At 42.8% G+C, this 14,281-nt stretch overlaps 1 protein-coding gene across 4 annotated transcripts in view; it reads right to left on the reverse strand.

Moving 5' to 3' along the window:
- Nucleotides 1-14,281, reverse strand: part of SLC27A6 (solute carrier family 27 member 6) — a 48,541-nt gene that overhangs the window by 26,994 nt on the left and 7,266 nt on the right. For all 4 annotated transcript variants that reach the window (XM_059693715.1, XM_059693717.1, XM_059693716.1 and 1 more), the window contains exons 2-4: nt 14,024-14,227; nt 7,286-7,444; nt 5,656-5,780 (exon numbers count right to left, since the gene is read on the reverse strand). In XM_059693715.1, the coding sequence (XP_059549698.1) occupies nt 5,656-5,780; nt 7,286-7,444; nt 14,024-14,227 (488 nt within the window). The remainder of the gene's footprint in view (nt 1-5,655; nt 5,781-7,285; nt 7,445-14,023; nt 14,228-14,281) is intronic.

Genomic DNA, 14,281 nt, shown 5'->3' on the forward strand with positions numbered 1-14,281 from the left:
TAGAGGCCTGGTGCATGGATTCGTGCATGGGTGGGGTCCCTCGGCCTGGCCTGTGCCTCTCACAATCTGGGACCCCTCAGGGGATGTTGGAGAGCCGGTTTCAGCCCAATCCCCACAGGCCAGGCTGAGGGACCCCACCGGTGCACAAATCTGTGCACTGGGCCTCTAGAATACATACATACATATATATATAAAGGAAGATTGGAAACAATTGCTCTCCTAGTCTCAGGGGAAGAGAATAATTACCTCACTGCTCCATGAATAAGAGGAGCCAGTACCTTGGCTTTTTTTTTTTTTTTTTAAAGACAGTGTTGCTGCCACCAGTTTGGCATAAACATCCAATGTTTATGCCAAAGGAACTTTTGCAACTGGAGCTTTAAAAAAGAGAAAAAAGGCCCTAGCTGGTTTGGCTCACTGGATAAAGCGTCAGCCTGGGGAATGAAGGGTCCCAGGTTCGATTCCGGTCAAGGGCATGTACCTTGGTTGCAGGCACATCCCCAGTGGGGGGTGTGCAGGAGGCAGTTGATCGATGCTTCTCTCTCATCGATGTTTTTAACTCTCTATCCCTCTCCCTTCCTCTCTGTAAAAAAATCAATAAAATTATTAAAAAATAAAAAGAAAAAAGAAAAAAGTCAGGATTGGGTAGGGGGTGGATAAACAGTTTTTGCCAGGGAAAGCCAATCCTAGGGTGTTTTTATGCATCTAACTAGTATATATAAACACTCAACTCAGACTGTGATTTTGCTTGCAGGTAAATCTCCTTTGGAATATATTACTTACCCTGACATTCACAACACATCTGGATGTATTCAGAGAATGTGTGATTTTGCTTTCTTTTACTTAAGCATTTATGTTAAATGAATGTCTATGGAACTTCAAACCATGGCTTATGAGACATTCAATTTTAATTCATCGAGGGTGTGGACCACATCACCTGTTCACTCTCTGGCCCTGCCTGAATCCACTGCTGTTCTAGTTGCACAGTAGGCACTACCCCTTCCTAGAAGCTCATTGAAAGGAATGAATACTGGACAGCCAAAAGCAAGTTCTTGAAAGGATAAGATGTCATAACAGAAGACTCTCCTTTGCCTAAACTTTAATGCCAAAAACTGCTTGTACTTGTTCTGTGTGAGCCCAACGAAGAGATTAGGAATACAATGCATCTCTGCTTAGGAAAACGATTAAGCTTTCCTTTGGGCAAAGCTATATTTATTTCCCTTGCTCCTGCCTACAAGTAAGTGCTTAGAGACTATTTCACAAACACCTCTTTCCTTCAAATAACTTATCTAAGAATTAAAATATTTAATTAACTAAAGCAATCAGGAATTCTTTTTCAATTCTCAGCTCTCTAAATCATCTCATTTCCTCAAAATTTGTGCATTACAACTTCAAAAGAGGTAAAAAAGATATTTCTTTTCATAAAGAAATTCAAAGGAAAACACCTTGAAAAAATATTTATAGAAAATATGACAAACGACTAATATCTTTATTAACACGATCATACCATGCCAGTAATCTTAATAAAGAAATTAAATATATGCTTATTTCTAGCCTATAAAATTATGAATAAAGTTAAATAATATTTTCCCCATTAAAAAAACCAACAACCCAAGGCATTCTCTGTTAAAATAAACTATTATTTTTTTTTAATATTTTTTATTGATTAAGATATTACATATGTGTACCCTCTACCCCCCCCCCCCCCGCTCATCCCCTCACCCCCCCGTTGTCCGTGTCCATTGGTTAGGCCTATATGCTTGCATATAAGTCCTTTGGTTGATCTTTCCCCCTTGCCCCCACCCTCCCCTACCTTCCCTCCAAGTCCCGACAGTCCAATCAATGCCTCTCCGTCTCTGGATCAGTCCTTGTTCATCAGTTTATGTTGTTCATTATATTCCACAAATGAGTGAGATCCTGTGGTATTTATCCGCTCTCCAGTTCCATCCATGCTGTGGCAAATGGTAAGAGTTCCTTTTTCTTCTTCCTCTTCTTAAAGGATACCTTTCAGCATTTCATATAATGCTGGTTTGGTGGTGATGAACTCCTTTAGCTTTTTCTTATCCGTGAAGCTCTTTATCTGACCTTCCATTCTGAATGATAGCTTTGCTGGATAAAGTAATCTTGGTTGCAGGTTCTTGCTATTCATCACTTTGGATGTTTCTTGCCACTCTCTTCTGGCCTGCATGGTTTCTGTTGAGAAATCAGCTGACAGTCGAATGGGTACTCCCTTGTAGGTAACTGACTGTCTTTCTCTTGCTGCTTTTAAGATTCTCTCTTTATCTTTTGCTCTTGGCATTTTAATTATGATGTGTCTTGGTGTGGTCCTCTTTGGATTCCTTTTGTTTGGGGTTCTCTGCGCTTCCTGGACTTGTAAGTCCATTTCTTTCACCAGGTAGGGGAAGTTTTCTGTCATTATTTCTTCAAAAAGGTTTTCAATATCTTGCCCTCTCTCTCCTTCTGGTACCCCTATAATTCTGATGTTGGTACGCTTGAAGTTGTCCCAGAGGTTCCTTACACTGTCTTCATATTTTTTGAATCTCTTTTCTTTTTTCTTTTTCGGTTGGGTATTTTTTGTTTCTTTGTATTTCAAATCTTTGACTTGATTCTTGGGATCCTCTTGTCTGCTGTTGGATCTCTGTAAATTATTCTTTATTTCAGTCAGTGTATGCTTAATTTCTAGTTGGTCCTTTTTCATGTCCTCCATGGTCTCACTATACTCCTTGAGGGATTCATTAAATTTATCGGCGGTTTCCATAAAATTCTTGAAAAACCTTATAAACGTGGCCTTGAACTCTATATCCAGTCGTTTGCTTTCCTCCGTTTCTGCCATTTGTGACCTTTTTCTTTGTCTCCGCATTTTGGCTGCTTCCCTGTGTTGATAGAGTGGCCCTGCGCGCCAGGTGTCCTGTAGGGCCCAGTGGCTCAGCCTCCCCAGTTACCTGGGGTAGACACTCTTGGTGCACTCTTGGTGCCTTGGTTGTTGTAGGATCACTGGGAGGAATTGACCTCCAGGCCAATTGGCTGAGGGAATCAGCTGTGTCTGGAGTGGGAGAATGGTCCCCCTCTGACCACTGGGTAGAGTGGCTCCTGGATCTAAGGAGGTGCTAATTCAGCCCCTGCCTGAGGCCACACAGCAGGAGCCACGAAGAGGCTCAGCTGTGAAGCAATGCAAGCCACTGCGGGGCCTTGGGCCTTCTCTTGGAAGTTCCGGGTCTGCCTGGCTGGGCTGTAGTTAGGTACATTCACATGCAAAAGCCTCTGCCGCAGCCTGGGTGGGGCGGGGTCTCAGGGAGTCAAAGGGCGGTAAAAGCAGCTATGGTGATTCTCTGCGCCCGGAGCCGCGCGTCTCAGTGTCCTGGTAACGGCTGCAAGCACCTCTGAGGGAAAGCCGCCCTCAAGTTCGCCCGCTGCCGCCTGACAGACCAGCCTCTCCCCGTATGAGCCCTGGGTCCCCAGAGACCCGCTGGAACCGGAGTTCAGAGCAGTCGGGAGCTTGTGATTCAAAAAGACAGCCGCGCCCTCAGGCACCACCCCCTTTCCGCGCGCGCGAGAGCCGCCGCTGTACCTCTGCACTTCACCTACGCAGCTCCTCTGGCTCTCAGCGTGCCCCTCTTTTCTTCTAGTTGTAGAAATTACACTCAGCCAGCCTTCCTGTTGTTCTGGACGATGTTTGCTCTGACCCTTGCGGCATTCTTCAATTGTTGTGTGAGGCGACAATTTCCCGGTGTTTATCTATGCCGCCATCTTAGTTTTCTCCAAAATAAACTATTATTAAGAAGCCCAAGCAGATTGGGCTTCATCCACCCTATTTGAAAGGGTGGGCCATCAGGACTGGCTTTAATGCCCCCCAGTACTGACAAAAGGCTGTGCAATAGGCATAGTTCCACATTGTTTAGATTCACTTCAACCACTTTGAAATGCCATCTGGAAATATTCCATAAAAATCACCAAAATATCCATGTCTGCTGACTATTTCACTCCTGAAACCCTTGTACTGACTATATTGCATGAAGATGCTAACTGCAGAATACAAGATGGTAAAACTTTAGGAAAATAATAAATGCATGTATTTAACCATTCAATAACTACTTAGTGAGCAAAGGACCTTACAAAAGCTAGTGTTTCTATTAAAGGATGAGAGGAAATAGGAGTGGCTGGGGAAACAGTTAGAAAGGCCATGGGGAAGTTCATTAGATAGTGCCTGCTATGTACTATGGCTTTTATCTTACTGCAGGACATTAGTTCCTTAAATTAACTCAATCCAGAGATCATATTACCAAAGAGTACAATGAAAACTAGAGAAGATGCCAGGTTGTGGCATTATAATTCTTCCACTAGGACTCTTCAGGTAAGATCATGATCCTAATAATGGTATTCTCCCTGAAGAGAATAAAGGTAAAAATCACCTAAATTTTAGGTCCTAAAACATTTCTCTGGGACTCCCTGCCTTAGTTATGGATCTAGGAAGTCCACAGCTGCTGAAGCACTCCTGACCAAACAAAAAGAATAAGAGAGAAGGCTTCTGCCACAAGGAGGTGGGTCAGGAGCCAGACAGGAGGTCTGTCCCTAGTAAACTCCGAGCTTAAGACAAATAAAAGCATTTTGTAAATAAGATTCTCCAGCTTCACATTCTTTTCTGTGTTTATTTCCCTTGTGTAATCCTGTATCTTTAATAAAGTTTTATTTAAATGCCTCCAATCTCCTTTCAGCTGTGCTGTGGGGAAAGGAAGAATGCCTTATTTTAGTCGACCAGAGAAGACATCTCAGCCCACCTTCCATGTCTTAAACTGGTGGGATGATGGCAAAGGTGATGAGTGAGAAAGGCCCTGGTCTGGGAAGGGTGTTTCTCAGAGGCACAGGGAGGGCTGTCTCGATAGGAAAGCATCCTCTATCACCATTCTTCAAGGGATGGTGTTGACTTGATTACTGAGTCACTTCTTTGTATCCTCAAAAATGTTTAGTAATTCAGACAGTTAAAAAATAAGCATCTTGAAATACAGATGAGACCAGGGAAATAACAATAACTTCTGAAGCCAAAAAAGTAAACAAATTAATAAAGACAAACTTCAGGCTGTTGCAATTCTCTGCCTGTTTACTTTCAGAAGGGGGCATTTTATCAAAACTGTGGAAATGATGGCTTTAGGTGGGAAGAGAAGTAAGTCAAAGCAAAATTTCTTTTTTTACATTTAAAGCAAAACCAAATAGAAAGATATTGTAATATAATCACTTATTCAAAAGAAAACAAAAATAGAAAAACAAGTAAAATCAGTGTTGTTAAAACAGCATTTAGAAAGCTTACTTAATTCAACCTTGGAATAATTGCTTTCTGTAAACATAGCACGCATCTCTTTTCATAATCAGATGCATACTATGTACACAGAAATTGCCATCAGTCTAAACATGAAGTGAACTGGATTGCAGGTCTGTCTTTTCTGCCACATTATAGAGCATATTAATCGTACACTCCTGGATAACTCTCCTTTTTTTCTGATTTGTTTTATATTCATTTTATCTTGGGGCAAGTCATTTTATCTGTATAAGTTAGCTAAACTACATTCTGGAAGAAGATGTAGTATAACAAACAAAAATTACTTTTTCTCTCAATACTTTCTCTTTCTGGAATTACTTTTTCTCCATGAGAATGATTACTCTTACCTTAGGTTGTTTGCAAAGGTAACGACAAATTTCTCCAATATATTGAAACACAGTCACATTATATTTTTTGCAGTCATTCCAAAATTGGCTTGCTGAGAATTTCTTCTTTAATACACAAGTAGCTCCTATGAGAAGAGGCAAAAAAAGGGTACTAGGTAAAAAAATTCGAGGGATTTTATAATCCAGCAGCAGCCATTTATATCAAGCTCATTTGAAAACATTAATCTTACAGTCCATTATCTTGAGGTTGAGAGTAAGGGGGTTAGTAAAACAGCTCCAATAAAAAGTTCACTGATGACTGCAGAACTTAAACTTTAGCAACACTGTAGGTTACATGAATATGTCCTAAAGAAAAGCCCTAATGATTTGACCTTCATCTTTATTTACTGGGGACATTGATCATATTCTAAATATGCTACTCTATAAAGTTACTTTATAGTATTTTAGACATATAAACAGTAGTAAATGATCTCCATTCTGTATAATAAAAGCCTAATATGCAAATTGTCCCCTTGGGTGGTCATTGGACCGGGAGTTTGACCGGGAGGGGTGGCGGCCACCACCCGGCTCCCAGGCACTGAGGGAACTGGGCAGGATGCCCTGCCCTGATCGATTGCTCTGCAGGCAGGATGGTGGAAAGGTGAGGGGGTGGTGCCAGGCCATGGCGGGGTGCCAGGCGGGGCTGCGGGGCTGTGGGGCTGCGAGCCTGGGGGCACATGCTGGGGCCCGATCCCCTGCTGGCCACCCCGAGGGACCCCACCCATGTATGAATTTGTGCATCGGGCCTCTATTATGTATATAATTTCAGGACAAGTTGGTAACAGGCACTTAATTCAGCATGTTTATGAATTTATTTAAGATAAATAAAAGCATTTTGTAAATAAGATTATCCAGCTTCACATTCTTTTCTGTGTTTATTTCCCTTGTGTAATCCCGTATCTTTAATAAAGTTTTATTTAAATGCCTCCAATATCCTTTTAGCTGTGCTGTGGGGAAAGGAAGGATGCCTTATTTTAGCTGACCAGAGAAGACATCTCAGCCTGCCTTCCATGCCTTAAGGTGGTGTGATGAGTGAGAAAGGCCCTGGTCTGGGAAGGGTGTTTCTCAGAGGCACATGGCGGGCTGTGCCTTACCTTTCCAGTGTAAGTTTGTCATTCCTCCCTTCATGAGATAGGGTCTATTTCCCAACCCTTCAGTTTCTGAAACCAGATTGGCTTGTGACTTGCATTGATCAACAAAATGCAGGTGAAATGATCTATGTGACTTCCAAGGATAAGCCCTAAGAGCTGTGCAGATTCCACATTCCCTCTCTTTAAAGGTTTCACCATTTAAGGAGGCCAGGGTAGACTATTAAAGGATGAGTGACCCCATGGAGAAGAAAGCCCAGTCAACAGCCAGCTCCATCCACATGGCCTAACTCCTAGGGCACTACTCTTTCCACTTCAGGAATACACTGAGCGTATCATGAAATTGTGTACTTTTAATACATTGTATAATTTATTAAATGGTATAATTACATAATATGCATATAATCATTCTGAATTCTACTGGTAGAGTTTCAAACTTTAAAAATACAAGTTCTAATTACTAGGCATTTTGAAAACGTATCATACAGAAAATAAAAACTTACCTAACTCAATACATCCACCAATTCCCAGGATAGCTGCAGAACTATGATACAGAGGAAGGGTTATATAAATGATGTCATCACTAGTACAACCGAAAGCCCACAATCCAGCAGCACCATTTAAAGCCTGCAGCTGGGTAATCACAGCTGCTTTGGGTAGACCTGGGAGAAAGAAAAAACACACATCTGTAAGAGGAATGAAGCCTAGTCTTTCCTAGACATCCTTGAGGCTACCTAACCAAGGCCAACATAGTCCCTCAAGGCACAAAGAATGGAATTAGAGATGACAGCAACAAGATTTAGGAAAGCAGATGGATCACTGACACCACCCACTCAAGAAGCTGAGAACTAAGGCGAAGCCTTGAAGAAAGCTGATTAGCCCCCACAGGACCCCACAAGAGGCTCAGAAAGTTGCTTACCAGGTAGCTCATGGAATAGGAGATAATTATGGAACTATAAACAGGGAGCTTTATAGAAATTCTGTTTATGAAGCAATTACATTGACACAGAATCTATGTAAATCTCACCCCTTGTTCATCAAGATATCACATAATGTTGCAGGTCCTACAGACATTAATGGTATGAAAACTGACCTCAATTCTTTTCTTAGTCAAACACACTCTGAATTTGTTCCTGGGTCCCAGAATATGATATTTTCATGATCCTAGGCAAACAGGACCTGACAGTAGTAAGAGTGGTAAGGAAATATTCAGTATCATCCAAAGGGCTCCCTTATAACCTGCGGTAAGGGCCTGTGAGCAGGCTCTACTCCCATCATGTAACTTGTCAAATCCTGACTTCGCTATATCACTTTCTAACTTGTACCAACACTTTCTTCATTATTAATAGTATACATTTATTTTGTTTAGAAAATATAATGATTTTTATGATATTAGGTGGCATACTGATGTAAATTCTCATATTTATTACCATTATAATCATTGAATTCAGTTCTGCGTTTTGAGTTGTAAAACATCCTATCTAATAAAAGAGAAACGTGATAATTAGCCGTACCTCCACTATCCTTCCCATTGGCTAATCAGGGTGATATGCAAATTAACTGCCAGCCAAGATGGTGGTCGGCAGCCAGGCAGCTTGAAGTGAACATGAGGCTTGCTTGCTCCAGCGTTCCCCGCCTGCCGCTGCCGGCCTCTGAGCTTGCAGTTTGAAACATTGTTACAAATATAGAAGCTAAACAAAACCCCAAAAATCTGCTTTCAGCCAGCCAGGATTTCAGAGCTGGAGTTGAAACAGTGTATCGATTGTAGAACACAAACAAACAAGATACCTGCTTTCAGCAGCAGAGGCCTCAGAGCTGGAGCCAAGCCTCAGAGCTAAAGCTGGCCCAGAATTAAAAAAAAGAAAAAAAGAAGCGGTTGGGAGCTTCAGCCACCAGTCAGCCTGAAAACAGCCCTCAGCCCCTCACCCAGACTGGCCAGGCACCCCAGTGGGGTCCCCCACCCTGAAGGGTGTGTGATAAGCTGCAAACAGCCATCATCCCCTCACCCAGGCTGGCCAGGCACCCCAGTGGGGACCCCCACCCTGATCCAGGATACCCTTCAGGGCAAACCAGCCCGCCCCCACCCGTGCACCAGGCCTCTACCCTGTATAGTAAAAGGGTAATATGCCTCCCAGCACCGGGATCAGCGTGACAGGGGGCAGCGCCCAAACCCCCTGATCGCCCTGCGGCTCTGTGTGTGACAGGGGGCGGGGCCACAACCTCCCTATCCGCCCTGCTCTGTTCGTGACAGGGGAAGGCACCCCAATCCCCTGATCAGCCCTGCTCTGTGCCTAATAGGGGGGAGCTCCCCAACCCCCTGATTGCCCTGCGGCTCTGTGTGTGACAGGGTGCGGTGTCCCAACACCCTGATCGGCCCTGCTCTGTGGGTGATAGAGGGCAGTGCCCCAACCGCCCCCCACGAGCCCTGCTCTGTGTGTGACGGGGTAGAGCCATAACCTCCCCATCGGCCCTGCCCTGAGTGTGACAGGGTGTGGCGCCCCAACCCCCTGATCCGCCCTGCTCTGTGTGTGACAGGGGGTGGTGCCCCAACTCCCCTATCGGCCCTGCTCTGTGAGTGACAGGTGGGAGGTCCGCAACCCCTTGATCGACCCTGCTCTGTGCGTGACAGGGTATGGAGCCCTAACCCCCCTGATGGGCCCTGCTCTGTGCGTGACAGGGGGTGGCGCCGCAACCTCCCCATTGACCCTGCCTTGAGTGTGACAGGGGGCAGTGCCCCAACCCCCCAATCGGCCCTACCCTGAGCATGACTGAGGGTAGCATCGCAACCTCCCGATCCGCCCTGCTCTGTGCATGACAGGGGAAGGCGCCTCAACTCCCCAATCGGCCCTTTTCTGAGCCCGACCAGGGGCTGCACCTAGGGATTGGGCCTGCCCTCTGCCACCCGGGAGCAGGCCTAAGCCAGCAGGTCGTTATCTCCCGAGGGGTCCCAGACTGCGAGAAGGCACAGGCCGGGCTGAGGGACGCCCCCTTCCCCTCCGAGTGCACAAATTTTTGTGCACCAGGCCTCTAGTCCTATATAATAAAAGCCTAACATGCTAAGTATCCGGTCATCTGGTCGTCCGTTCAACCAATCAAAGTGTAATATGCTAATGATATGCTAAGGCTGCTCAACTGCTCACTATGATGTACACTGACCACCAGGGGGCAGACAGTCAAGTGGTCAACCAGTCGCTATGACGTGCACTGACCACCAGGGAGCAGATGCTCCAGACTGGTAGGTTAGCTTGCTGCTGGGCTCCAGCCAATCAAGACTGAGTGAGACAGGCTGGACACGCCCTGGAGCCCTCCTGAGGTCCCTCCCCGGCTGGCCAACCTCCTGCATTTCTCCCTGGCCCCGATTGTGCACCTGTGCTCTCTTGCAATCCGGGACCCCTCCGGGGAATGTTGGAGAGCCGTTTTCGGCCCAATCCTGCAGGCCAGGCCGAGGGACCCCACTGGTGCATGAATTTGTGCACTGGGCCTCTAGTCAGTTTATATTAGAAAGAGAAGAAGAGAAATGCTTTTTATAAAAAAAATCAACTAAATCCTTACTGAGGCTGAATGTGATTTTGTTACACTCTTGATAGTTTTGTATTCATAAAGCATGACATTATCTGTATGCCTAATTTTGTATGTTGCTCTGCTCTGGTTTCAATAAGACCTCATGGTGCTCAGGACTTTGAGTTAAAAGAAGATATTCGAATAACTTTCCCTGTATAATAGATCATTCAAAAACTTATTGTGCAAGAATGTCAATATATGCTTTTGATATTTGTTTTAAAATTCAATAAAATAAAATAAAATTACAGCCCCAGATTGCTTCTTTCACACTGGTAGATAATCTGAGATTTATTCTCTGGAAAAGGTGACTCTGGAAACAGCAGGAAAGAGAGACTGGACAGATAGGGGGAAGAAGAGAAAGTCTGCATACTCCTCCAGCTCCCTTTTGATGCTTAACTAGTTTTACCCTCCAGATCCTTGTCTGAGGAATCTGAATAGCCCACAGTAAAAGCTGAGACACTGACAGTCATGAATCCCCCAACAAAGTGTCCTGGACAATGAAACCACCCAGTGCACAGGTCCCACCCAGGCTCACAGAGCTCATCTAGTCAGCATGTGCTGTGTTTTTTGTGTGTTCTGATGTCTGTACTTTAAGTATTAATTGTCAGTCAAAAGTCACCAGATATTTGAGAAAATACTCTATGGTAAAGGTTAGAGACCAATAAAACCCAAAACAAAAGGATGAAGAAAATAAAGACAAGGTAGAGAGGATAAATTTTCAAAAAGTTATTATAATTAATATTCCTAGAGATATGAGGATATAAAATACCAATAATACAAAAATAGCCCAAAAAGGAATATTAAGAGAACACAAGGGTTAGAAGACAAATCTCTCAAAAAGTAAACCAAAAGATAAGAGAAGGAAACAGATAGGAAAACTAGAATTAATAGCTCAGTCCAGGAGGGCCAATTTTCAAAAAGTTAGAGTTCTAAAGATAAAAGAATAAACAAACAAGCAAATGTACTAGAAGGAGGGAACAAGGAGAAAGAACAGAAATAGAAAAGGAAAGAGCCCTAACCGGTTTGGCTCAGTGGATAAGAGCGTCAGCCTGCGGACTCAAGGGTCCCAGGTTCGATTCTGGACAAGGGCATGTACCTTGGTTGCGGGCACATTCCCAGTAGGGAGTGTGCAAGAGGCAGCCGATTGATGTTTCTCTCTCATCGATGTTTCTAACTCTCTATCCCTCTTCCTTCCTCTCTGTAAAATATCAATAAAATATAATTAAAAAAAAGAAAAGGAAAGAGAAGGAAAGTAGGATTTAAAGTTTTTTTTCAAGTAACTAGAATTGCAAGACATGAGTTTCTAGACTAAGAAGGCTTACAAATTTCCCAGCCAAAGGATGAATAAGACCAATCCTCCTATAAGCCATTATGATGTTATAGACTAATGAAAACTCATAAAAGATTCTAAAAATCCTCCAAAAGAAAGAAAAAGAATACCAGTTTGCATATAAAGAATAAGAAATTAGAAAAAGACTTCTCAATATGTATACTGAGAGTCACAAGATAATAGAGTATGTCTTCAAACTCCTGCACAAAATAATTTCTAACCTAGCTTCTATACAAAGAAGTGTAAGGGTAGAAAAAAGAAGACATTTTCAGACATGTGAGGATTAACCCTGCCTCCTAAACACTCTTTATCAGACAGCTACTGAAAGCAGGGCAATGACAAAAAGAAAAGTAATCCAGGAAACAAACTTAAGATCTAAGAATTAGGGGGTCAGAAAAAAGAAAAGAGTTGAAGGGAATTCCCAGGAATACGGCAAAGAATGAAACCGGGACTATAAGAGAGTAACTGGTCAGGAATGAAGTAGAGTGAGGAAGGCTCTGGAAAACAGATGGCCAAAATCATGGGCTTGCTAAAATACAGACCACCTTTCCAATTTCAAAGGTGAGCTACCTCTTTGACAAAGGAGTGAGCATGAACCAGTTATATGTGTATAGGAAACCAGGCTAGCAAACAAAAACAGCGATTAATTTCAGGTTGGAGGGAGTTTTATGTGGAAGAAAAGAATTATACTTATGCTACACTGTAGAGCTCAGCTAGAAATAGTGTTTAGTAAGTTATGATACTGATACTAATCGAGTCAAATTTATGGTGAAACCATATTAGTGTGATGCTGGGGAGAGAAAGTGCCTGCACAAGAGAGAAAGAAATGGGTGGAGGAAGAGAGTGGTGATAAAAGAAGACAAAACCCTCATCCTCCCATGTGGACAATCAGTAGATGCTTTTTCGTATGTATCTATTTATGTGCCTAGTAAGATACTGATTCTATTTAGACGTATGGAGGTGTTTATAAAAAGAAAGATACAAAAGCACTCAGTGTAGCTGGTTTGGTGAAGTAGACTCTAAAACTTCTAAACGTTTCACCTCTGTGCTATATAATTTCTTCTTTAAAAATATATTTTATTGAGTTTTTACAGAGAGGAAGGGAGAGGAATAGAGAGCCAGAAACATCGATGAGAGAGAAACATCAATCAGCCGCCTCCTGCACACCCCCCACTGGGGATGTGCCCGCAACCCAGGTACATGCCCTTGACCGGAATCGAACCTGGGACCCCTCAGTCTGCAGGCCGATGCTCTATCCACGGAGCCAAACCAGTTAGGGCTGTGCTATATAATTTCAATACAAATAAATATCATATGAAAAAGTAGTAATGCCTTTGCTTTCAGCCTGTTGTGCAAATGTGTGAACCACCCTGGTTTTAATCCTGAAGAGCAAAAGCTGTAATGGTCTGCCCCAGCCTGTTCCCTTTGGGCTGGGAGGAGGCTGCAGAGGAGGAGCAGTGGCGAAGATTGTTTTAAAGACCAGAGTCACTTTCTATTTTCCACAAGAAAAAGGTCATAATGATAAACCAGGTAATAATTTTCTTCAGGAACTTTTCAAAGTTGATCATTTCTAGAATTTCATTCTCTCTTTCAAAGTCCAAATCAGACTGAATTTATGCTGACAAGTTGGTACATACTAGCATTTCCCAGTTCATTTACCAAAGCTTGTAAACATAGTAAAAAATATAGTTTACTCTCTAATCATTGTTAGGTTCCAAGTAGAAATAAAATAAAATAAAATGTAGGGGAAAAAAGGAAGGAATGAAAAAAAGGGAGGGAGGGAAAGGAGAAAAAAAAAGAAAAGTAAAAAAAAACTTATGCAATTGTAGTTTTGCTTCCAATACTACCTGTGCACAAGAAATTAGTAACAGAATATTTTTAATATGTCTCATTCAAACCCCCAGTCATCTTCAAACTAATTACAAAAGCTTCTTTAGCCTATGAGAAACCATTTGGTTTTTTCCTAAGAATCAATTAAGTTTAACATTTCTTTTGAATTTTTAAGAAGCTGTTTAATTATTATTATTATTTTTTTTGGTGTGTATATGTTATTATTGTTTACCTAAAGAAAGGAAAATTTAGTTACTTGATTCTGTTTTGTATCTTCTCCCAAACCTGCAATGTCTTAAAGACTTCCTGTTTGTCACCCTTACGAGAGTCAGCAAAGATCTTGCCAAAGAAGCTGGTCAAGTCTTGGGACAGTCCTTTGCCCGTGGTGCTATCAAAAGTGAACGTGGTGACTTGCCAAGTTAAAGTTAGACCTAGTTAAAGTTAATGCCATTACTCATGGCAGAAATTTGCCCAACACTGTTGCTTTCTTTTTGGGTATTAAGAAAAAAATGAGTCATACCTGTTGTCCCAGAGGTGAAAATGTAAAGAGATGGAGTCTTCAGGTTCCAGGCAGCATGGTGGCTGCGTGGCACCGGCTTGTCAGATGCTGTGCTCAGTTTTTCTTTGAGTGAAATTATGCCTCGTGGAACAGAATCTTTTACCGCCCAAACACTGATGTCTTCTGGGAGGCTGGGGAGGATTTCTTCGACAGCTTCAAGCAAATCTAAAAACCAAAGGATTAGGAATAGGTAAACAAAACAGAAATCTCAAACCATCC

The sequence above is a fragment of the Myotis daubentonii genome, chromosome 4, assembly GCF_963259705.1.
Source record: "Myotis daubentonii chromosome 4, mMyoDau2.1, whole genome shotgun sequence".
In the NCBI taxonomy this organism is placed as follows: Eukaryota; Metazoa; Chordata; class Mammalia; order Chiroptera; family Vespertilionidae; genus Myotis; species Myotis daubentonii.